The sequence below is a fragment of the Cygnus atratus genome, chromosome 1 (assembly GCF_013377495.2).
Source record: "Cygnus atratus isolate AKBS03 ecotype Queensland, Australia chromosome 1, CAtr_DNAZoo_HiC_assembly, whole genome shotgun sequence".
NCBI lineage: Eukaryota > Metazoa > Chordata > Aves > Anseriformes > Anatidae > Cygnus > Cygnus atratus.
The window spans coordinates 31,750,054-31,774,841 of record NC_066362.1 but is presented as its reverse complement, the minus strand read 5'-3'; the positions used below and the strand labels follow the sequence as shown (position 1 = coordinate 31,774,841).

Genomic DNA, 24,788 nt, shown 5'->3' with positions numbered 1-24,788 from the left:
TTGAAGCATTTTCCCATGAAAAAAAGTGGTCAACTGTGAACCTCAAAATGCAAACGAAAACTTTTGTCTTCTTAGCTCCATGAAATAAACTCTCCAGCAAGGCTTTTCTAAGGGAGATGTTGCTCATCACTTTCAAAGCACATGAGAAAACCCAAATGGATGATGATGGGGTACCTTAAGATAATGACATTAATGAAGCGATCAACTCTTCTAGATCTTTCTAGATTTTAGAAAACCTAATCCATCAGTTTTGGATAAACCCTTACATACAGACTCTTGCTTTATTCTGTTCCCAGGACTATCCTGGCTTGCTTATATTACACTGTAAAGCTAGGTGTGTGATATTTTTAATAAATACTTATTCCTGTATCTTGGTCCACTAAAGATATGTTTCAGGATAAGTTGCACCCTGCAGAATCTAATTTCAATGTTTTGTTTCTGTTTCCTCAAGTGAAGTTACAAGACGAGAGGCTGTGCTGCAGGTCAGGCAGTGTTGTCAAGGAGAGCCATCTAGATACGAACTGATGAGATCTTAACTCAGCTTTTCGAGGTAGAGCTGTTTTGTCAGTCAGATTCCTGTTTGTGTGTGTGGTGGAGGAGTGGCACTGAATTAACCGTTCTCCACGAGTTAAAAATGACACATGCATCTTATCCTGATGTCCTACAGCTTATTACTGGAAAACTTGCCCAAACCAGTGGACAATAGCTTGATGACTAAACGCCCTGTAAACGACTTGTTTTAAGCAGACTTGTGCAATGTATGTGGCAATTCATGGCTCAGGAGTGCACATAGTACTTACTAAACCTGAAGTATTAATAATAGCACAATGCTAGCTTTTCTTCGCGTAAAGCCTGCTAAACGTTGTTAGATCTTTGAGAATCATGGATCATAGTTCTGTGTGTTGGCTTAGATTTTTTTCTAGAGCAAGGAATTAATATGTTGCATGTAATCGCTAGCAGAGGGGAACACGTGGATGGACCCTGGCAACTACAGGAGGAACAAGCCCATCTTTTGGCACACTTCTGGTGCCTCCCATGGCAGAGTGCCATGGTGGCTGGCTGGGGAAGTATAGCTGATGTGGCTTGGTATAAAAAGTATTTCTATTTTGAAGTGTGCATGCCTAAAACAGGTTTACAGATGCACAGAGACCTGTTCAGGTTACCTCTGACACTCAAGTGCTGGGAGGGCTAAAGAATGGTGGCGGTATTGCCAGTATTCACCTGGCAGTACTGGCTGTCCCCTGAGTATTGCTATTTCGCGTCCTCATTTCAGGAGTGAAATGAGTTGTTGATAAATGTATGATAAAATGCACCTTCCTTTTCAGGAGGAAAATGAAAAGAGTTGCTGAAAAATGTAAAAATCTGTACAAAGATTCCTTGCTAATGCCATTATGACAAACTTTATTCCACCTGCTGGAAGGAAACTGCTATGCCAGAAGAAGCAAATTTCTGTTAACGGCATTCATGTCCTCGAAGTAATACAGCTTTCTGATCTAGACAAAGCCTGAAGTACTTGAAATAAGGTGTACAACAAAAAGGACAACAAAGCAAACGAAGGGAAATGAAACCACTGACCCTGATTTCAGAACTAGCTTCACATACTCTGATGTTTCTTCTTTTCTTAGAAACTATATCAATTTCCTACTAATCTATTTTTATAAGTCCTGTTACTTCTACAGGACAAGGCAGGCAGGTGACCTGCCTCTATGAAACGCAGAGGAGAAATCCCTGGCCTATCCGAAGTGTGCTGTAAGTAAAGTATGGCCAGAAAAAAGAACGTAGTCTTAACTTTTAAGGTTTCCTTAATCCGCTGTTTTTATTACGGGTTGCCAGCATAAACATTTAAAACATCTCTCTGATTCCTCTGATCCTGTTGTCTTTATTCTTCTAAGATGGCTTCTCCTAGGGACTGGAAGGCAGGTACTCATGTTTGTAAATACAAGATGGTCTAAGAGATCAGAGAACTGTGTGTTTTACTGCACTCCTGTGACTAATTGAAAGATAATGCAGTAGAAAGGAGGTGGGAGGGAGAGGACAAAAGAGAACAAGAGAGAATACACGTGTGCAAGTCAGAGCCACAAGCCATTTTCTTTGCTGCCAGGGGCATGGAAGGAGCGGGTATAGAAATGTAAGCTGAGGCAGAATAAAGCCCTCAGACAAAACTGTTTATAACCTGCAAGTTAGATCAACCTCAGCCTGTCAGCAGCGGAGATCAAGGTTTTATTTTGCCCTGGTAAGTTTTATTGAAGCTACAACGTGCCTTTGGTCATGGGCACCCACTGGGGAATGCCTGCCCGTTTTGCTGCCTGCTGGCTCGGCCGAGGGAACTGCAGCCTGCTGCAAGGTGCAGCACCTTGGCACGAGCTGCTCCTCCAGCTTTGCTGCTGGGATGGAGGGAGGCATGTGGGGCTCCATTCCTGGGATCCTGCTGTTGTGTGGTACTGCATCCCAGTGAGTCATTATAATAGCTTTCATTTGCGTCCCATACCCTTCTCAGCTGTGCTTGCATAAACTGTACAAGGGAGGTCTAAGTGAAAGCTTCCTTTACCCTGGTGAAGATTTAATTTGAGCAGAGTGAGTAGAAAAAAAAAATTAACAAAATCAGAGCAATCCTTCAGTGAAGATTGATACTAACGCCTAGTTCAAATTAAGCTGCTTTCTAGAATTAAATCTTAATTTAATCAAGCTCTATATGCGTTTTCAGCAGACGCTTTAGAGTAGATGGCCTTGATTTGCTCTGGGTCACATGTTTACTCCTATGCGTAAACTGTCGCCTGCTGATCAGACAGGAAATGTTTGGGGCTGAAAAGCTTCCTGTGGTGTCCTCATTCATGTGAAAATGAAGCTTCTTGCTGTTGCAGTCCTCCCTGGCACGTCTTGCTAGGGGCGTCCCAAGGGTTAGGAGTGAACAGGTCAAGGGAACTGCACTGCAGACGGTCAAAAGAGATTGCAGAGCTCTTTCCAAAGGCTCTGCTCCATCCAAGCAGATGGTTGGCCTGAAAAAATAAGGCTGGGACTCTGGGATGTTTCTCCAAAGAAAAGTGGGGAGGGAACTAAATGAAAAAGGAATTTTAAAAGATGAATGACATGCAAAGTTCTTGCTCTCGGGCAGGGGAGTTTTACTTAAAACGTATGGTTTACATGCAAGAAAAGGTCATGGATCAAATGCTGGAAAAGGTGTGAGGCTAGTCATCCTAGATCTAGGTAAAGGTACTTGTATCCAGCCCTAACACAGACCGACGGGTGTTGGATGACCAAGTATGCTCCTTAATGTGTATGATACGCATCAGATGCTCCTGTGATTTCTGGGGGGTGACCAGCCGGTCAGTGCTGGCCATGCCCGGTCTCCTCAGCTTCATTCCATGTAGGAAGATAGCGACAAAACCCTGTATCTTGTAAATCACCAGAGGGATTTACAGAAGACCGGCTCTCCTGCCTACACAGCCTGTGTAAAATGAGTCCAGTCGGGTCGTTAGACAGGTAGCTAATCAACAGATCTGCTCATCTGAATGCTCAATCCTGCAAATTCTCCTTGGTGGTGTTGCTGTCCCTGTGTTTTCTCCTGCTGGAAGGAGGGTGGCAGGCTGTGGGATAAGAGCACGTTCCCCTGGCTGCAGCTCCCTGTTCCAGCAGGTTAAGTCAAACCCACCATGTAGTAACCTCATTTCTTGGTCACATATGGGCTGCTTCTTATGTTTAAAGCACTGCTGATGTGAGCCACTTGTATTACACCTCTTGCAGCTGTTGTGGCTGTCGCTGCTGCCCCTGTATTTTGAACCCTTTCTGAAAAGTGGCCGTGGTGGCAGCAGCAGTGCAAAGCACGCCTGGGTGCAGGCTGGGGTTTGAACACAGCAGAGGTGAGTGGGGAGATGCTGCAGGCCTGTCGTACCTCTTGCAAATGTGCTTTTCAGCCCTGATTTTATGTGCGTGACATTAATTACACAAGTAGGCGTTAGGTATTTTTGCCAGGTCCGGCCCAAGCTGGTAGAGAAGACCAGAGAGAGCCCACGGAATAAACTTTGCCACCATCTCTGCAGTATTCAGCAGCTGTGCCTAGGAAAATGCGGAGGCCTGGTTGGGGAGCAGAGGCACGCGATGGGCTCGCTGCGCTTCCCGTGGCTTTATGCCCTGCTTTTCACTTCCCTCGTGAAGAATCCAACCTCTGCATGAAAAAGTCTGGTTGGGTAGCGCTGGCGTACAACACTGGGCAAAATCAAAGCATTTACAACATCTGTATCTTTGAAGTGGCTGCTTAATAGTGCCGTTGTCATGCCAGTTGGAGGCAACTTCTCTTTGCAAGTGAAAGGCTCAGCGGAGCTGGCTGATAAGCGCTGGTGCCCTGCTGTGAAATTGACCCTTTGAACTGGGAAGAATCGCTCCAGATAAGCAAGTAATGGAATTTTTATCGGGTCTCGCTTTTTATTGCAGCGTGCTTGGAGTTGCCAGCCTTTCTATGCGGCAAAAGTGTTTTCCCTCTAGTTTTTGTAGGGGTGTGGATAACGCAATTGTTGCATTTTAAAGATGCTGCTTGCAGGCTTGGAAGAAACAGCCCTGTCATGCCTACAAGAACAGAAAGGAAGCAATGCCAATATAACTTAAATAACAAACGTCTGTTGATTTAAGAGCTAAACTCCTGAAAGACTGAGCATCCTAACTCCCAAGGAAACAGAGGAGTTACAAGGATATTGGTAGTATTGTTCAAGGACAGATAAAAAGATAACAGTGAAAAAAATAAAAAATAAAAAAGCGTAGAAATATTTTACAAACTTCTGTTTTCATTTCACTGTAGAAATAAAGGTTCCCTTTGAATTATTTATGAGTTAAAACTCAGATACATTTGTCTCGAGAAATATAATGTCTGTCTCAACACCACGACAGTGTTTGCAAGCAGAATGCTGTTAAGCGCTGGGCTGCATCTGTGCCAGGGAGAATCTGCTTTCGCTTAAAGCAGGGATCAGGCTCTTCAAGGCTCTCCCTTCTAAGCCGTAAAATCGAGCCATTAGACTTTTTGTCTCCGATCCCAGCACCAAAAGAGCAAAGGAGAGGACTTCAGACTTGACCTGGCGTTGAGGCTCATTGTGTGCCTGTCCCGAGCCATTGATGTTTCCAGTCCCACCAGCCCAGGAAACTGAAACGTGGGTCCTAGGGAAAGGCTGCTGCTGTCCGGGGGAGTGTTTGAGTCGGCTTCGTGTGCTCGGGACCAGGGTGTGTTGGATTCAGCACGCGCAAGCTGTTTGGCAAAACAGCCTCTCGCTGGCAGACTGCATGTAAAGATACAGATGGTTTGAGTTCTTAGGCTTGAAACAATAACAGAAGATATGGCTCTATTAAAAACATTGAGCCGAACAGATCCATCTCGTGGACATCCTTTCACAGAATAAAGGGAAACACGAAGGGAGGGTATTGTGAAGCGACGTGGGAAGCTGTGGGGGGGCAAGCATTGCTCTGAGTAAAAATTCATCAAGTTCAGGCTGACATTCCTCCGTGTCAGGTTTCCCTGTTGGTCTCCCTAAGATACTGGTGGTGGTGGCGGAAAACCTTTCCCTCAAGTAGTTTTATCCCACTTAATTGCTTTTTAAAATGTGTCCCCTATTCCTTGCTAACAATATAGCACAACAGTGCTATATTAATGAATATGTAATGTAAAGAAGGGGGGTAGGGGCTGACATATGGCAAATACATGCTTTACTTCTGGTAAGCACATGATTTTGAAGATAAACAAAGCTGTTTCCTTATCCTCAGCATGTACTTATTTTGTTTTACTGATAATGTGAAAAAATTAACACTGTTTAACATGATTGAAAACAGCAGTATTTTATGAGATTAATGTCTGCGTGAATGACACTGAAAGTCTTTTTGCCTCTTTGCATTTACCCTAAACTAGAGTTCATCTATAAGAGTAAAATGTGTTTAAAAAATAAAATAAAATCGTCCTGACTCCAAAAAGCATTTTCAGATCTCTCCAAGTTACTTTTCTTTTCGGTCCTGTAACGATTTTTTTTATTTGCTTCTCAAATCTGTATGGCTAAATACTGTTTTTATTAAAAATCACATTTGTTTCTATCACAAAGTTTCCAAGTGATGGAAGACTTTGTTTTAATATTTTATAACAGAGGTTTTGTATTGCTGTTTGTAATAATGACTTCCAGCATTCAGGTTGGAATAAATCATATTTCAAATTTTTGTTTTATCAAGAAAATTTTGTAAGCCTGAAAACTGAGGGGTATAGGCCTAAAAAATGACGAAAGGCAACAGTTATTCTGCTATTACACGTTTTATAGGAGCTTAATAAAGTTAGTAGAAAACTTCTCCAAATCCTGAGACTTCATCTGTCTTTGCTGCTTTTCATTTTGTGACACGGTCACTGGTTCCCTGACCCTGAAACCAAAAGTCAGGCTGGCCCGGTCCGTGTTGCCTGGCCCTTGCCCATAGCAGCACTGTGCAGTGCACCCCACCGCACACACGCCTTTAGTAGAGACTCTATTACTTTTTAGTGTGCCTGCCCATGAAACAGGGTAGGTGACTGTCGGCTACTGCTTGAGCTTGTGCCTTGGCCCTGTTTTATTTACTAGCGCAAGGTCAGCTGTGATGTCCTTCCTATCAAAGGACAGCTGAGATACTCTAAATCCCCTTGACTGTAGTGGCTGGCTGTATTTGGCACTGCCCCCAAAGGATGGAGCCACAGCAGTGAACCTCACCGAAGGCTCACGGCAGCTGTCTTGCAGGTCTTCCCAGCCCGTGCTCCAACGTGAGTGTTCTCCAGCACCCCATGGGGGCTCAGTGCTGATGGCTCTCAGCACTGTCCCGTAGCAAAGATGTTTGGTGTGACCCCCACACTGCAGCTGGCCAGCAGGGCCATCCATCCTGGCTGCTCCTGGGGCTTCCTTTCTTTCAATGGTCTGCAGCAGGACAGGAGGTCCTAGGACACCATTCTGCGCAAATAAATGTGCAGTTAGATCATTACCCGTACACAGTACAAGAGAAGTTCATCTAGGGTGTCAAAGAAGAGCAAGGATGAGGAGGTGCTGCGTGTTGCCCTTTCTGAGGCTGAACTGGGATCTGTGATCTGTCCAGAAAAAAAGTTGAGTGCCACTGTCTTATGATACTGTTGTGGAGGCAAGGTTATCTCAAACTCTTTGCCAGTCGTGTTTTAGCAGAGATGTCTTTGTAACCTAGGATCATGGGAGAACAAAAATAAGAGAACATGCAATTTGGGAACCTTTTGTGTGTTTTTTTTCTCCTTTATCTATTACAATAGACAGGTGATGTATTCTGTGTATGTTGCTTCTTAGCTATTTCCACGGAGAGAGCTGTAGCTGTAAAATCCTTGGCCCCTTGTTATTACACTATGATGTTCTCCGACAAGGTGACTGTATTTTGACCAGCACAGAAAAAGAAGTGGGCTGTTTTATGCTTTGTCATTGTTCTTCTGATTAACGATGTCACTCTAATTTCTTCTAACGCCCCTCATGTAGGGATTATAGCCGTGTACTTTGAAACAGCTGTACAACTATGACGGTAATTAGATCAATTCCAGTGACCAAACTTGGCCCGCTCTCCCCAGAGAGATTCTGATGTTTTGCTTACATTGGAGCAAGTGAAAACTAGGCAGAGGAAAACATGGTATTTAGGTAGAAAAGTGGATGTGTCTTCTGGGCAAGAGATGTAGACCGTGAAATCTTCAGTGACCAAGTTCCAGTCACTCAAAACAAAATCAGCTACTCTCTATTCGTGTTTGGTGGATGCTGATTTATGGGTGAGTGGAGGCAGCAGTGCTTTCGGCATTCTTGCATTGTTGTCCCTTATCCTGAAATATGCTTTCTTGCAAAACTTCCAGAATTTCCCCATACATTTGAACACTGTAATATTAATGTCTCCACTGTTGTCATGGAAAGCTTTTCCTTGCCTCCATTTAATAGTGTCAAAGTAGTGAAATGTTGTTTGTAATACCATGACATGCTGCTTTACAGTGTTGTCAAAGTAGTCTTCAAATAAGTAATCAATCTTTGCAAGACAGGGTAGTGTCAACCCATCTTTCAGATGAGGAAAGCTGACAAAGAACTTAATGGTTCTGCTGGAGATTTGTTAGGAGTCACAGAAAAGTGATACTAAACCTTGATCCATACCATATTCTAGGGTTTAAATTTGAATTGTTCATTCCATTTTCATAGCTGCTGCATCCTTTATTAAATCTTCTTTATAGATCTAATAATGCAGAAGCTTCATTCTGTCTCAGATCAGAACTGAAAAGACAATGTGCAAGTGTCTTGCTGGAAAAAATGTGAATTGATGTGATTATTTGATAGTGGGTACACATGCTACTATACGGCTCTGCTTCAGGTAGTCAGCGTTGTCCCCCAGAAATAATGCCCACTGTTCAAGCGGTTCAGTCCTTGATGAGACGGACCATGTGCTTAATTATTGCCCTGCTGTTCGGAGCAGAGATTGGCTTTCTAAATGATGGGATTCGCTTTGGATTCTCATTAAATATTGTATGCCGTAGTGTAACACACGATATGCCCTGCAGAGTGTCATGTGCTATGATGCTAATCAACATTCAATACCAGAAGAGGAGAGCAGCTGCTCTGCAGTCAGCATGTCTGAACAGTCCTGCACCCAGCAGGGTATCACTTAATTCACGCTAATGGATGAAGAACTGGCCTCATAACACTTATGTAAATGAGGCTAATGATCAGGGAAAAAATGCAAACTAGTTTTCATTTATTCATGGAGATAGGTATAATTATATGCCATAACTGGATCCAAAAGCTCACTCTCCATTTGTTGACAGTACAAGATGTGAATGGCTCGTTGCACCGTTTGTCTCTTGTGAAGTTATTAACTTCACACAGAAGTTGAAGCATGTATGTTCTTAAGTTCTCATTGAGAGAGTTACAAGGCTTAATGGAGAAAAGCTACAGATAATTGCATCCCCTGAACTTGCCTCAGTCGTTTTTGCTGTGTGGTAACAGATCTCTATTGAAATCCACTGCTGGGGAGGATCAGCATATTGATTCAGATCCTTGACCTTTTTGTGTTAGCTCCGCTGTCTTCTGAAGATCAAAGAGAAGTCAAGAGGAGGCAATCTGTCCATTGTAGTTGTGGCAGCTGAGTAACAAGATTGTAATTAGGTACAAAGGTCTTATTTTAGTAGCTAAACAGTAGAGTACTAGCCACCATCTTCCGTTTCTCCCAGGCTTCTTCCTCTTCCTTGTTAGTGAAATCTGTTGTTCCACTTGTGTGTGTGCTGTCCCAGTGGCACAGCTGGTGCCACTTGATCTTTCATGCCTTGAGGGATCAGTCAGCTATGGTGGCATAGTCTAATGGTATCAAGCAAGATTTGGATCTAGCTGCACTTTTAACAAGTCGTCATCTATTTGGGTGCTTCAGACAATGCCAAGTACACACTTCTGAACCTACACTACAAGCTAGTTTAGACTATGCAGGTGTTTTCCACACAGTGATGTGTAATGAAGTAAATCCGGCCTTAGTAGATCTCATTTAGAAGAGGAAGCTGAGTAGCACTTGAGGCTCTGTGGTCTTGGCATAGGCTCTTGGTATTTTCCGTGGTTTAATGTGGTGCGAGCTATAATACATAAAATTCTATGAGAGTTGTTTTCACTCCCACTGAGCATGCATCTCTCTGGACCTTTGCATGGTAAGTCATGCCAAATTTTAGAGGTTATCTGATCAGCATGCTAAGAATTATTTGGGGAAGGACGTTCTGATCTGACTGTATAATGGCACCAAGTTTGTTTAGAAAGCAGTTGTAGTGCTTTCAAGATCAAGATTTCAACAAGGTGAAGATTCTTCTTTCAGTAACTGAATTCTTGTTAACGGAATTGTAGCTAGTTTAACTAGATTGTATTTTTAAAAGCCATGTATCGTTTTCTTTTTCTTTTTTTTTCTTTTTTTTTTTCCTCTTAATTTCCCCATTCTGTTTAACAAATTCCTTTAAGGTCATATTTCCAGGAATGGAGCTTCTCCCATTCTGGAAGTATGTATGGGATATCTGCTGATGTCAATGCTGGTGCATATGTGATAGCTGCCACTTGTCCAAACCTTCCAAGTAATTCTTGCCCAAATCTCCACCCCTGCTCTTTGTTGAAAAAAAGTGTTTCTTGCTTTAAAACTTACCTGGTGTGAATTTCAGAATACCTTCAGAAGACTAGAGCTCTTGTTATGATGTTGGAAGAAAAGTCCAGGATGGCTGTCAATAGATTGCATTTACAAAAACAATATAATTATCACTGACTCATTACGTTTGCATATCAGGGAAAGAGAATTATGAAGGAGTACCACTGAAGAGAAAGTAGATGATGACTGAGGAGGGAGGGATATATGTGAGTGTAACACAAAAATCCAAAGATTACATCAAGTTGGAGAGCTGTGTATGTGGTTGTTGTGAAACATTTATTCTCATCATTCCTCTGCTTACTAATTGTCTGGGAGTTAAACTTGTCTCAGCAATAATTGTTGTAGACAACAAAGCAAGTCAGGAGAATGGGCAGGTTTAACGCTACTAAATCGTCTAAAACTAAAACTAATGTTAACCATACTGACATATGCTCAAGACTTTTTATAGCCTTGGTATGTGACGGTTGCTATTGCTTAGACCTGTAAAAGCATTATGTCTTGACAGATCACCTGTCAGATGTATCTGAAACCATACAAAGCAGCTATGACATTCAGAGGTTTTACTTAATAAAACCTTGTTTACCACAACATAGTCTTTTGCCATTAATTTATATTGCTATCTCAAATGCTTGCTTTCAAAGCCTGTTTAAAAGATACCGAAGCATTATGTAGTGGAAAGGTTGCATATTTTCTGCTGTCTGATCCTGAAAATGGTTGAACTTTTTCCTTATAAGCTGCTGAATTGGAGAAATTAATCTTGAACTATCTTTGAGGAAATGTCTTGACACTTGAGCACCTCTGATGTTGGAACTCACAGCAGGGGTGAAATGCTTCAGTTCATAGTGATTGAGTGACACTTGTTCACTTCTGGTACTCTTTTATAGCTGGGCATTACTACTTCATGGCTGCGTGTCCAAAGGAATCCACCTTCCTAAGTAAGCTGGTAAGAAAGAAAAGCTGGGACATATTGGCAAGTCCAGGTGGGTGTAGCTTAAAGCTAGGTGGCTGCCAGCAAACTATGAGGTGTCAGGTAATGTCAAACAGTTGCTGTTTCAGCAGCTGACAGTACCGTAAGGACTTAAGAATAAATGGGTGCTTGTACAAAGGTCACTCGCATCAAGAGCTCCAGTTAAGTGTTCCTAAAACAATCTTCACTTGTACTGTATACCTCCTACATAAGGATTTTCATTACTGTGAATAATCTAAAAACTTTGATTCTGAAAAATATGCTTTATGTAGTCTTAAGATTCTGTACATTTCTATGAATACGGTTAAGGAAATATGTATTGGAGGCTCCAGACTTGTCTATATTAATGTTGTGTTGGTGATGAGGTGAAGCTTGATATTTAAGGGACTTAAGATAATTTTCCCTGTTGTAGTTATGATTAAATACCTTTCAGTTTGTGTAGAAAGTCTAATGACTGCTAGCCAAAAAAAACATAATTAAGTTTTATTTGAGTATTGGTTTAGCTGAGATCCTCATTGTTATCCTACTGAAAACCAGGTGTAACTCGCATCTTGAACAGATGTTGCCTGTCCAGCTTGGCCTTGGACTTCAAGCACAGTCAACATAAAGAGAAGGAAAGGAGTACTTTTATGTCTCTACCACCTGATCTAGCTATGTGGTTAAGGGGATACTTGGGAATACAAACTTCTCTCTTTCTAATGTCTTTCAACTGTGTCTCTGCTAGGTCTGTTGGGTTTAGTTTTTTGTTTTGTGGTTTTTGTTTGTTTGTTTGTTTTAACTGATCTAGTACTTCTTGGCTAATCTTTCTCCTCGGTTCATACCTTTGTGTCCATAATCCCAACGGCACTTGGCAGGCAACCGAGAGAAATGCTGGTGAAGCTATCTTCCCTGGCTGCTCTTTGATGTGGGTTTGATGTATCAGTGTAGTTATAATAGCTAGCTACTGCCCAGGAGTGGGACCATCCCTCTGTGCTTACCTGCCATCCCCTCCCCTGTGCTGACAATTGCACACAACTCCTCCTACAGTAAACCAGTTCTGGGAGGTAGACCAGCAAAGAAAAACTAATCGTACTTAGGGAAAGGAAAAAAAAAAAAAAGAAAGGATGTAACCTCCCAAATCATCATTCCTCATTCTGTTAAGTGGAAAGCTCATTTGAGTTTCCCAGAAAACAGGCTGAATCATAATCCTCCTAGGAAAAGAGAAAGCGAGCATAAACCCTGCATGCTTACCCTATATCTTACTTGGCCGTGCAAAGTTAGATTAATGTTAGTTAGATGAAGTTTGTACTAAGGGGAAAGCCCCTTTAATGTTGATTTTACCTGGCCAGGCCTGTAAACCGGGGCTGCTTTGGTGCCCATCTTAGGGCAATGGGTTACATTCCAGTAGTTCCACTGGGAAACAAGACATGGGGATTTTTATTTTTTTTTTAGCAAGGTGCCAGCTTATGGAGATTTGTAACACATTCAAGAAAGACATGGGAGTAAGGAGGAAAACCTTCATGGCCATCAAGCGTTCTTACGCACGAAGAAAAAGAAATCTTACAAAAATCAAGAAAGCTACATTAACAGAAGTGGCATAGAGCATGAACTGGCTGGGCAGAAGATCAATGAACCTTTGCTGGGGCAGAAGCCTGCCCAGCTTTGAGACTGAACTCTGTTTGCTGAGCAAGAAGTGAGAGGATTGTTCCCAGCCTTACCCGGCTGTAATAATTGTTTACCAGTTGATCTTTCTGTGCAAAAAATAACTGAAACACTTATCTTCCTTTGGTGATGCCTTTTAGTAGACTTGAGTGGCCTTCGGTCTTGACAGCCCATATCTCTGGCAGTCTCTTTTTCTCTCTTGCAACTGCTATGCCAAAAGCGAATAAAGGTGTCACGCATCTCCTTATCCATCAGACATATTTTATGTTCTCCTTACATCACTGTGCCTTGAGGTCAGCCTGTGAGGTTCATTCAATAAAATAAACTAATAGTTAATCAATCATTGTTCTGTCCCGTGTGTTTATGGTGCACTGTGCTTTGTATGGGTTTCAGAAAACGGCAGCATAGCACTCTGCTGGCTGCCTGTCTCAGTGACTGCTAGATTTCCCTCCCTCCCCAGTTTTAAGCAACTGAAGGTTAGCACAAATCTTTGCAAACCTCACCTTCGCCTTTAAATTGGGTTTTGTTTTCCCTGGATATAGTGCTGCAGAAGTGGTAGTCAACTTCCATGTCAAACTTTGCCTTCACTTAGGAAAAAAACAGGTGATTGAGAGTAAGTCTGGCTTCAAGGTAGGCTGCTGAAAAGCACAGCCAGCGATGGGGTAGGCCATGTGCAGCTGGAGCACCTGTTCATCCACAAAACTGCTCGATGAGGGTCCAAAGTTCTTTTTTAAATACTGGTTTGTTTCTTTACATGGATGCCCTGCTCCTGGGGTGAGTTGCCCTTGAGTAGAAGAGCCCTGCGGAGCTTCCACCATTTCCTTTTTAAATCTAAATAAATTCCAAAACCAATTTAGGTGAATCGTGATGGGTTCTTTGGCGGCAAGGCCTGAGAACAGAACCTGACACAGATAAGAGTGACATCATTCAACAACCACATAGGCTTTGGCATAATAGATGGCTTAAAAATACCTCAATAAGCAAACAGCGCATTAACACTGGCTACGCAACGCCTTCCACGTTGCATAATGGTGTTTGTGCTGGTGTGTTATTAAAAAGCCAGGCAACCATTCCACCCTGCGTCAGCTCCGCTACAGGCAAAGCGTCGCAGGCACAAGTTGTTGCAACTCTCTCCGTCGTGCCTTGCGCAGCCTGGGAAGCGGGCAGTGATTAACCGAGGGCGTTGATGCGGCCGAGATAGCCCGGCTGGTACCGCAGGAGGGTGGCGCCTCTAGGCCCCATCGGCCTGCGGCTGCGGCACTGCTGTGGGCCAGGCCTGGAGAGCCACCGGGCCAGGCGCTTGCCCACACCGCGTGCGACTGCGAGCTGTGCAGAGTCAATGAGGATCGGGTCAGATTACTGTCTTCGGAGGAGCCTGTGGGGTTAAGAGTTTCCAGGGACCGCAACAGACCTGTTTGTTGGTTCAGGAGCAAGTCCTAGCCCGATCCAACAAGGAAGGGCATCTTAATGAACCTTGTAATTCTTTGCTGCTGAAGCAAGGTGGAATCGGGGCTTTAAAATGTATTCTGGTCCCCAACTCTAGGAGAAATAAGAAGGGAAATAAGCCAAGAGGCACGCTCCCACAGCCCATAGGCCAACATCAGCTGGCTGCTGGTCCCCACCAGGCTCAGCAGGTGGAGATGCACATGAGCGTGCTGGGCTTTCTGCCTGGTTTGGTGAGCACAAGTTGTTTGGCTCGTGATTTGTTGTGTGATGCTAATATTTCCATCAGGTATTTTCACTTTCTGGAGTTGTGCTGGGCTTTGTCCCTGTGTTGTCAATGACAAGGCAGGCAGGGGACAGGCTGCTAAGATCACAGTGAGGGCAGCAAAGAGTGGAAAGTAAGCACCGCAACTCAGCCACAAACCTATGTGGGGCAAAAATCACCTTTTCCTCATTTTTCCACTGGTTGCATTTCACATGCGAGCTTCATTTAAATCCCCATCCCTCCTCCTCTCTGTTGCACATCATCACTTGTCTACCTGTCTTTTACAGAGCTGGTTTTCTCTGTGTTTTTTAATTTCACTTAAAAATCAGCAAGGACTCAGATCCTAGAGACATCAGAACTCATGTGGTGCCACCTCCATGCCCTTTCTTTGTGGCATCAGAAAGAAAAACATGGGATGAAAGGAAGAGGGGGGCCTCAGCATAGCAGTAAGTGTGCTGGTCTGCCATTTGTAACTCGTCTCCTGAGAAGTGGGTGGTGAGGAGCAGCTCATGCTGCTCCCTCTCCCCCTCCTCCCTGTGGTTCCTCAGCCCCCTCCCAGTCCTGATGTGGTGGACGTCCCCAAGCCCACATTGGATCCACTGTGGAGGGCATGTGAGGCAGGCAGAAGGAAGCAGGGCTGGACGTGGAGAGCACATGGAGGTTGCACCTGTGGCTGTAGGCGAAGAGTGGCACAAAGAGGTGTGAACGTGCTCTGTAGGCCTATTACGGTCCTTCAAAGCTCTGGCTTTGCTTTAAAGGCGTCCCGTGCATCAGGTGACTATATATAGCGGTAAAATTGTGCAAACTGTTCCTACATATGAAGGTGTACCTCCACGCTCTTAACCTGGAGGAGGCCTAAGGCCAGGTTTGACAAGGTGCTTAAGTGTCTGGAGCTGCTGATGGATGTCTATGGGGCTTTCAGAACACATCAAGGTGAACATAGTTAAATTTCGTTTGTGTTTTTGACACGTAGAGTGGTCTTTAAGGGGTCGGACCTATGTTTTCCTTGTGCTAGCATTGGCTGCAGAACGGAAACAAACCATCATTTTTTCACTGGGCAGGGGTTTTTTTGCCTAGGGCAGCTTAGACTTCCACGGGACTGCATCCCTCACCCTGACCTCTTTGCTCCCTCAGGGTATAGACCTGGGGCCACCGAAGGTGCAAAGCATCTGAGTGCCCATAGAGCTCCCAGTGCTACAGCCTGAAGTCAGGGTCATACATGCTCTGGGCATCTTTCCTAAAAGTCCTTGAGGGTACATACGTACTGGAGCACACCAGGCCTGGGCTTTGATTTGTGAACAAACCTTTGGAGAGTAGTCGTAATTCCTGTTCTGTGGACTCTTCCCATGCTGTCAGAAATATGCAAAATCCTTCTTGGCTTGTTTTGTTTCAAAACATGAAACCTGGTTTATTTTGAATAGTTTTCTCATTGAGTTCTCTGAAATAATTATTACTGACAGATTTCTTTTTTTTTTTTTTTTTGTTCTAGCTTCCATTCACCTTACTGCATACTTTCACCTTTCATAGCTGACTCACTTTTTTTTTTTTTTTAATGGACAGATGAGGTGATGCTTAATTAGAAGTCTTGGAGTGAAGGTGGTGATCATTAAAGGGTGATGATGTAGTGGGTGAACTCCTCTGTTTATCCATAGAAATAATCAGGTTTGAGCGATGGGTGTTAATGCCACCGTCCTACCCGGAGAAACTGCCTCTAAAGCACAAGAGGTTAATTCATTCCCTGCTCCTTGGTCTCTCTTCTGTGACTGCCAACAAAGGTAGCAATTACTGGTGTTATCTCAAGGGATGTTCTGTGATGTGGATAATTGCGAACTGTGAAACCCCACTGATACTCTGAGCAAATTTCATACAGGCCAGAGAACATGCATGGCCTGGTCAGTAGTAAAAGAAAGTTGTTACCCAGACTAAATTTGTGCTAAGACCTTGGGGCAAAAGGTTCCATATCCATTACAGATCCCCTCAACTATCCGGTTGTTTGAAGAATTAGCTCTACCCAGACGGATCCAGGAATGTGGAACGTGCCTTAAAGGGCAGGGAGGTTTGTGATCATCTCTTTTTTTTTTTCTTTTTTCTTCTTTTATTTTTTTAGGTAACTTCTGTAGCATAGTTTATGCTTGGGATGAAAAGTATGTATGCTGCTGTATTTGTTGTGTAAAAGTAAAAAGTCATAGCAACGCATTTGTTCTGTGGAAAGAGCCTGAATCAAAAGAGATAGCCAAGAAATGACTTGCACAATTTGCAAATGCCCAGGGGGAGTTACGATAGTTGATTCTTTAGCCTAACATTCAAGGGTACAATTACGATCCAGTGCTTGAGCACTGAAATGCAGCAATGTGGGATTAGAAAAAAACAAAACAAAACAAAACCGCCCCAAACCAAGTTGAAAGTGATTGACTACTTGAAACAATTTAACAAAGGGCTGCAGTGGATTTAACAGGAGTTGTACTGGGTTTTTCTTTACTGGTACTTTTAAATCAAAATCAAACGTTTCATTCATGCAGACAGTAATTTTAGGAAAATCTCATGACCACATTGTACATGATTTCAGACTAGAAGATCACAATAGTTGATTTTGGCCTGATAATCTTTAAATGCATCGCCCAGAACAATTTAGTAGTTTCTGTGCTCGAGCCAGAAAAACCTGGGAAAAAGAGCAGCGCAGGCAGCTATCTGTGCATGCCCTCAAGCTCTTTGGTCTCAGTGTGTCAGCAAGACTGGGGACAGTCTGGTTGCCCAGAAAGTGGCTTCAGTAGGCTTTAGGTTTAGGAAACTCTGCAATCTTTTCTGTAGCCACTGAGCTGCACAAATCCCAGATGAGATTCTCCTTCTCGCAGCGTGCTGTGCAGCCAGAGTGAGTCCTTGCTCTAAGGAGGACTACTGAGCAAAGGTCAGGCACCCCTGAAAAAGGAGAAGACAATATATGCAAATTGTTGTTGGTTAATTCAGTCGTCTAGCAGGGAAGAGTAAACATTATTCCTGACACTTCCATTTTTGATTAATGATGAATGGAATTGGCAGATGTTCAGCTGGCCACCAGATGGGGGCTGTTCAGTCCAACAAACAGAGTAGAGACAGTCTGGGTTTTGTAAAGCCAGCACTGACAACAGTTCTGACAAAATCTCTAGTTCATCCAAGCAATGTGCCAACTTTGACCTTAAAACAACTTAGCCGTTTAAGAATCGAGGTGGTACAACCAGTGAGACTGCTTATGGCAGGGAAATGGGGTGTGGAGGGGCTGTAGGTGGTTTGTTTGGTAGAGTTTCAGCAGCTTTTGCCACTGCAGGAGCCACAGCCTGTGTCTTTGATTTGGTGGGGTTGGACCTGTGTGGGACCTCATTCACCTGTTCGCTTGTCAGCCCTGAGGAGGAAGTAACATTAGGAAGACGTCGAGGGCAGTGAAGAGCATTTGCCCAGTGCTGGGGCTGGTGAAGTCTGCCATAAAGATTTTGGAAGCCACCCCAGGCCTCTGGCTGTGGCAGTGGCAGTGGTGGTGACAGGGGATGGTGGGTGGTGTCCCCTCCGTAGGGACACGGGCCGGGGTGGCGGGGCTCTGGCAGCCACAACCTGCGTGCTCAGCCCCGCGTCCCTCGTGGGTGCACCAGGAGCAGGGCTGCTGCTTGGGGCCTTGTCTTGCCGCCATTTCAGCACCGAGGAGCCCTCTTTGGCTACACGTGGCGTTTGAAGGCCTGGTGGCTTATTAGGCTGGGATCAGTGACAGGGATCGGCTGTAGCCGGTGGGCTTTTGACGACATTAATTCTGCTCCGTCCCACCACAGCTCAGGGCCTGATGACCAGGCCATGGCCACACGTCTCCAGCTGCAGGGCATGGCGGGGGGCTGCTTTGGGCCAGGGACACCTCGCTAATAAACGACCTTTGCTAATGACTTCCCAAGGGAAACAAAGAGCAGTGGGGAAGGGGAAGGGGTTCGTGGGGCTCTCATCGTGGCTTAGTGTGGAGCCTGCTTCTCAGAAGCACACGTGGAGACCCCAGCCCCCAGCAGTCAGAAAATGTCACCAGAGCCTGAACAGCTTGGGTGTCACTGCCCCGGGACAAGGGCTGGGATGCCTCTTTCTCACTTGGGATGCCCTAAAAAGGCGGTGATAGAAAAAGCAGTGATAGCAAAGGCAGTGATAGATTGCCTTTTTTTTTTTTTTTTTTTTAAAGTACACAACGTCGCAGAACAATCGTTTTTCCCGTTCTTATCAGCCCCCAGCTCCCCCGGGCGCCTCACGGCGGTCCCGGGGCGGGGGGGCGGCGGGGCAGGGGCAGCCCCCGGGGCACACAATGCAGGGTGGGGTGGGAAATCTATTTCCAGCAGAAGCACGGACAAAAGCGGGCTCGTTAAAAAACACATGTTCGTCGCCTCCCCGCCGCAGAAACCTAGCTCTGCCCGGCACCGGGGGCAGGGGTGTCCCCTCCTCCCGCAGCAGCCGGGGCTGGGGGATGCCCCACGGGGGGCCAGGGGCCGGAGTAGGGTGAGGGGCTCGGGGGGGGGTGTTTTGGGGAGGAGGAGCCGCTCCGTGCCCGGCCCGCAGCCCCGGGGGAGGGGGCAGCGGGGCGGCGGCACAGGTATCTGCCGGCGGGCGGGCTGAGGAGGGGAAGGAGGAGCCCCCCCCGCCACCCCACCCCTCCTCTCCTCAGCGAGCTTGTGCCTGGCCGCTCCTCCGAGCCGCCCGGGGAGCCCCGCTGCAGCCCGAGGTGAGGAGCGGGGATGCTCTGGAGTGGGGGGCTGTGCTGGGGGGGCGGGGGCCGGGGGCGCTGCGGGTTTCGCCCCCGGGTCCCCCCGACGCTGCTCGGGGCTGGGGACCCGCTGAGGGGGGAGGCAGCCCTCCTCCGGGGGGCTCCGCCGCCTGCCCCCCCCCCCCCCCCCCTCCGTCCTGGCCGGAGGGGAGCGCCTGGGCTGAGGGGCGAGGGCGTGACAGGGCTATGCGCGGAATTTGGGTGTTACAGCCCCGGCCCCGTGGCTTCGCGAACACTTTTTCTTGAAGTGTTTTCTCTGGAAGCCCCCGGCTCAAAGGAGGGCTGTGAGCCCTAACAAAGGCGGGTGTTGTTCGGGAGCCAACAGGTGACGGGGTGAAACCTGAGCGCCTGTGGAAGTCTGGCTGCTGTTTAAAATAGAATTATAAAAAAAATAAAAAAATCAATGGGGGGCTGTGAAAGGCTGGGATTCTGTCTCGCTGGGGCCGCGCAGGACGTTTTAGGGAGAAGGGGGGGATTCCCTGTGTGTCCCCCCCCTGCCGTCGGGGGGCGTTGCACGGGGAGGGGGGGGCCCCAAAATAAGCAGGTGGCTGTCACCCGCCGAGCCTTGCCGCGGATGGGGCTGTGTGATATGTGTGATATGCATCTCGCATCTCCCATCCCCTCCGGCCCCGGTAACAAGCTTTCTAACAAAAAAAGTCGTTAACCAATTTGCCCCGCAGGACGCAGTGAGTCGGCAGGGGGTGGGCAAGGAGCTGCGGCCCCCCCCTCCCCAGCTGGCACAGCCGGACCCCTTCTGTCCGGTGTGGGGTCGTGGTGGAGAGTAACAGCGAGATGGAGACCCCTGGGCAAGGACAGCCTTGTCCCGGCAAGAGATGGGTCCCCTGGTATCTGAGGTATCTCCATGCAGCTTTCTGGGAGGTAGCATTTGAGCAGAACTGAGGCCCCGAGATGTTCTGCAGACTACAAAAGCAAAACAAAACTGGCCGTGTTATGCAGATGTCATGGCACGAGTAGAAAGACCACCTCTCTACCCTTCCCTTAGAAAGCATTTATTTTTTCAGCTGTTGTTTATGTTCATCTGAATCCTCCTTACGATGTAATCATTTTAAACGGCCTCGCTTTGAAGAAGGAGTGCAGTTGGGGGGCAGGGAGGAAGAACCCTGTAGGCTGGAAACGCAAAACCAAATTGCACTCAAGCAGGAGAGGAAGGAGGACTTCCAGAGGAGTAATTGCTAAAATAGTTGGGCAAATAGCTTGCTGTTAAGCCACGCCATTTTTAGAAACCTCGCTCTCAGCAACGCCACAATATTTGCAGCGCGGCCGTGTTGGTTTATGGTGTCGTGTCGGGCAGTTTATGGCTTGGTGTTAGCGCTATGGTGGCGTTTTTCTCTCAAAGTGAATGCTGGCCTTTGGGTTACCTCGGCTCGCTGGGATTTATGGACCTCGCTTTAAACGCTTCCTGTCACCTTGTGTGGGGAGGAGCACCCCCATTGCAAAGTTGCATCTCACAGTTTGAACTCAGGTATCTTTTTCCTTTATTCTCTACCAGCCGTACTGTCAACCTGCCCTGTGTTGCAGGGAAGATGAGCCTATGGGTCTGTGGTTCTCTTCTCGTACTGCCCAAAATGAACGGGTAAAAGGTGACCCAGGCAGATCAATCTTCATGGAAAAGCTGCACTGTCTCTCTCTTATCTACTTTTGGAATTAGGCAGCTGTCCTGCCTTTACGTACCTTTGGTATGCCTGCAATCCGAACAGCACCCAGCACTGCTTCTTGCCATATAGAACTAGCACATAGCCTTCGTGTTCAGAAATCCTCAGGAAAGTTAATGGGTCTACATCCATTCAGATTTTATTTTGAATTTTGTTTTTCCTTGTCAGCTGGAGAAATTAAGCCAGTGGAGTTGATCTTTGATCCCACAGAGAGAGGCTCTCGAACCTCATTATGGACGCGATGGTGAGCGTTCGCTGTGGTGCGAACAGGCTGGGGTACGCCCGAGGGCTGGCAAGGCTCAGTGTCTCTCTCTGGTGGAATTTAATTTCGGGTTTGCTCCCCACAGCATGGCTGAGGTCACCTTGCCTACTAAAACGTTGACAGAGATGTTTCGTCTGGTGACTCCTTTCATTCGTGGGTTTTCGTGCAGGAGTTGGTGCTTCAAAAGTGGCTGCTTGATCAGCAAGGTTCCCATGACACAAAGCCGTAGGAATTGGGAGCATCAGCTCAGACTTGTTAGTGGCACGTGATCGTACACTGGCCATCTAAGCACCTCAGCAGGGAAATTGCGAGGCAGTGCATCTGCTGCTAGGATCATCTCAGCAGGGCATGGACTTCTCAGCCATGCCCATCGTGATGATGGGTGGATTTTATTCTTCAGAACTACTTGGGTATAGACAATGTGGGACACTGATGCTGACCCTGGCATCGCCGTCCTTCTGCAACAGTCAGCACTGTCTCTTTTTTGGCTAGCAGGGATTTCTTAGCTGTATCGCCGTATTGCCCTGTCCCTCCGCACCCCAGTTTTATACAAAGAGTGAAAACGAGCATACTGATGGCGGACTTCATTCCCACCGGGATGTGGGCTGGGGAAGCAGTTGTGCATCGCTGACTGCCCTATTATTTGTTTGTGAAGGAAGGGGGTCTAGCATGCAGCAGGATGTCTGCCTGTATTTTAAATATACAGGATTGAGCTTTTAGAGGTTTGTTTTGTGATTCAACTCATACGTTGCTTTTTCAGTAGACGATCCAGGACTTCCTGTCACTTTTGTAATAGTGAGTAAGGCAACGCAAATCCTTTAATGTGACTGATCCACTCATACTGTCCCGTCACTGACAATGGATGTTCGTACCCAGGGCTTTGGCTTCAACTCGCTAACCAGCCACGAGTGATTGGCACCTCTTTGAAACGATTGCATTGAAAGGTCAGCTTCTGAGCAGTAGAAGAGCAAAATGAGGGAAAGGTGTCCTAGGGTGAAGTCAGAGGTGTCAGTGGGAGCGCGATCTACCTGTCTCTGGTGCTGTTAATATGCAAAATAACAAGCGTAGGGGTTTGGTTTTGCTCGCCATCCTTGGCAGGGATTGTAACGTGTGGTGATGCTAAGCTTAAAAAGTTGTTTTGTGAATCTTCAGTTGTTCACCTAGACTAAGATTTCAGAAACTTGCCTGACATCTGACAAGCTCTGTAAGAAGTAGCCTGTTCCTAAAGGGCGGGTCTGCTTGCCCCATAAAATACCAAGTAAATGTTGTGTTACAGTACAGCTACGCAGCGTAATCGTAGCGTGTTGGCATCCTAGCAGCACACCAAAAATAGCGCATACATCCTCAAACCAAAAGTTTTGGAGCGAAGTTAACAAGTTAATTTTTTTGAGCGCTGGCCCAGTGGAGCAGTTAAGTAATCCCACCTCGTTTTATTGGGTGTGGGAACGTACAGACATACCGAAAGCAGGGGCAGATAGAACGCTTAATACCGAACATCGTCATTTCTCCGAGCTTGTAACTTCACGTGCACGTGGCCACTTTCTACTGAGCAGGTTTGGGTCTGCGTGATGCACCGAATACCCAGCGTGGCGCTCTCAGGGGCCTCGTGTGAAGGAGGGGAAGCGCCCGGTGTGCAGGGAGCAGGATGCCTGGGTACCTGGTCTGGCGTTTTCCTTCCCCCTGCGGTCCAGCAGCAGCTTGTTCCCTCTGATACGGCGGAGATGACATGGGACCCGCCTGGAGCTTTTAGGTTGCTCTCCCCTTTAGACCCAACAGCAAGGTTATATGTGGAGGGGATGAGGGTTTTCTGCAGCTGCCCGGCAGCTTGGATCTTGTGTTGCATCTGAATTTAGGTGGACGGATGGAGAAAACTGCCTGAAAGGGGGAAGGTGCAGCGCACGCGTAGCATAGCATGAAGGCAAGCTTGCTTCCAAGCTCAGGTGTTCAGGCTGTCTGTCCTGGCAGAGCACATCCTCTCTGGTTTTGGCAGTCTATATTTCACTGAAACTCCTGATCCGAATTTCCTAAGAACTCTTGTTTGAATTAATGTAAGATATTTATCTTAATAAGCGTTTTACTGCAGAAAGCTGCGGATGTAGGTGAGAGCCTTCTTTGCCAGTTGTGACTCAAAATGATCCCACTGATATTAAGCTTTGTAGGCTTCATGAATCAACAGAAGCATCTCCCTGTAGGGTTTTAAATTAACAGAACAATCGCGATGCATTTTACAGAGCCTAATCTGGCATAATTGGATTTCAGATATTTAACTGGACCAACACCCTTCCGCTCTGATACAGCTAAAACGAGGATCTCAGAGGAATCTAGCAGACATTCATTGCTTTATGCCTACCTTGTTAAAAACAGGATGCTACTTGCACGGCTGTCTTTCCCCACGGATTTCTTTAGTTTTTGACAAGCAGTTTTCGTGTCTTCCGTGTTACTAGATTATTAGTGTCTTCAGATAAGGCTCGTCTCATGCATTTTATGAGCGTTTACTCCATAAGTCTTTCCTATTTATGTATACGTATGATCTGTAATGTCAGACGAGCAGAAATGTAAAAAGGCGAGCGTTAATACTGAAACGGGTATCGGCTGCCAGGTGTGGTGATGTGTGTCTAGTTTGCTTTTTCTTGGGTAGGTGTGCGGTGGTTTTTCTGCGTGTTTTTGAGAACTCATTGGAATACTTCTGAATTGCTTGTAGCAAGTTGTAATGATGCTCCGATAATTTGTGTTCTGGCCAGCACAAGGAATACTAAACTGTTGTAAGATCATTTACGCTGATAATTAGTTGTTGCCTGTTAAAGTTTATTAAAGCTCTGTTAATCTCTTCTTCCAGATCAATTGCTTGATGAGCTGCAGCTGAAATATTTAACACTTCACACTTATGCCCTTGGAGATGGAGCCCAAAGCTAACAACCTCGTTTTTGGGTGTCAGCGAAGCTCAACGTCTGATGATGACTCTGGCTGTGCCTTGGAAGAATATGCCTGGGTCCCCCCAGGCCTTAGACCAGAGCAGGTACTGGTTGTGGTTCTGCATTATTAAAATAAGCCCCATATAGACTGTCTAAGGGAGTGATAGCAAGCCTTATTGAATCCTTATAATTTAAAACTCAAATTCACCTAGAACCCTCCACCTCATTTTGTTTCCCATTCCAATGAGGCTGCCTCAAGGGAACTTAATATCCTCAGCATCGAGAAGTTTATATTCCTCGAGATTTTTCAATAAATATGTGCCACAGAGGTGTGTACTGTTGAGTCTAAAAGTAGCAGAGAAATTCGCTTTCTCTCTGAAGTAAGCTGTTAGGTTTAATTGAAGCTCGTGGCACGGTGCGATTTGTACAGGCGCAGTTAAGCAGTGACCATCTCTTTAAATAATTGGGCATTGGACATCTAGAACGGGAACGCTGCTGCAGCATACAGAATGAAGGTATTCTGTCGCTGTGACAATTACTAATGTGTTTAACGCTTGTTTAAGTGGCGGTGTGCCTGCCATTTGTTCATGCCAGCATCTCTCCTGTGCCTTCCCTGCAGCCAACGCTTGTGGGCTGGTTGGGCTGTTCCTCCCCGTCTGCCTTTTCTTCTTTATCCACTACATCACAATGCAGGGGAAATAAGTGAAATTGCTGATGAGAGAGCTGCTA

The 24,788-nt window shown here is 45.9% G+C and overlaps 1 protein-coding gene across 6 annotated transcripts in view; it reads left to right on the top strand.

The window, feature by feature from the left end:
* Positions 1 to 24,788, top strand: part of PRICKLE1 (prickle planar cell polarity protein 1) — a 65,298-nt gene that overhangs the window by 31,504 nt on the left and 9,006 nt on the right. For all 6 annotated transcript variants that reach the window (XM_035544216.2, XM_035544218.2, XM_035544215.2 and 3 more), the window contains one exon: positions 23,984 to 24,163. In XM_035544216.2, coding sequence (XP_035400109.1) covers positions 24,032 to 24,163 — 132 coding nt within the window. In that variant the 5' untranslated portion in view covers positions 23,984 to 24,031. The remainder of the gene's footprint in view (positions 1 to 23,983; positions 24,164 to 24,788) is intronic.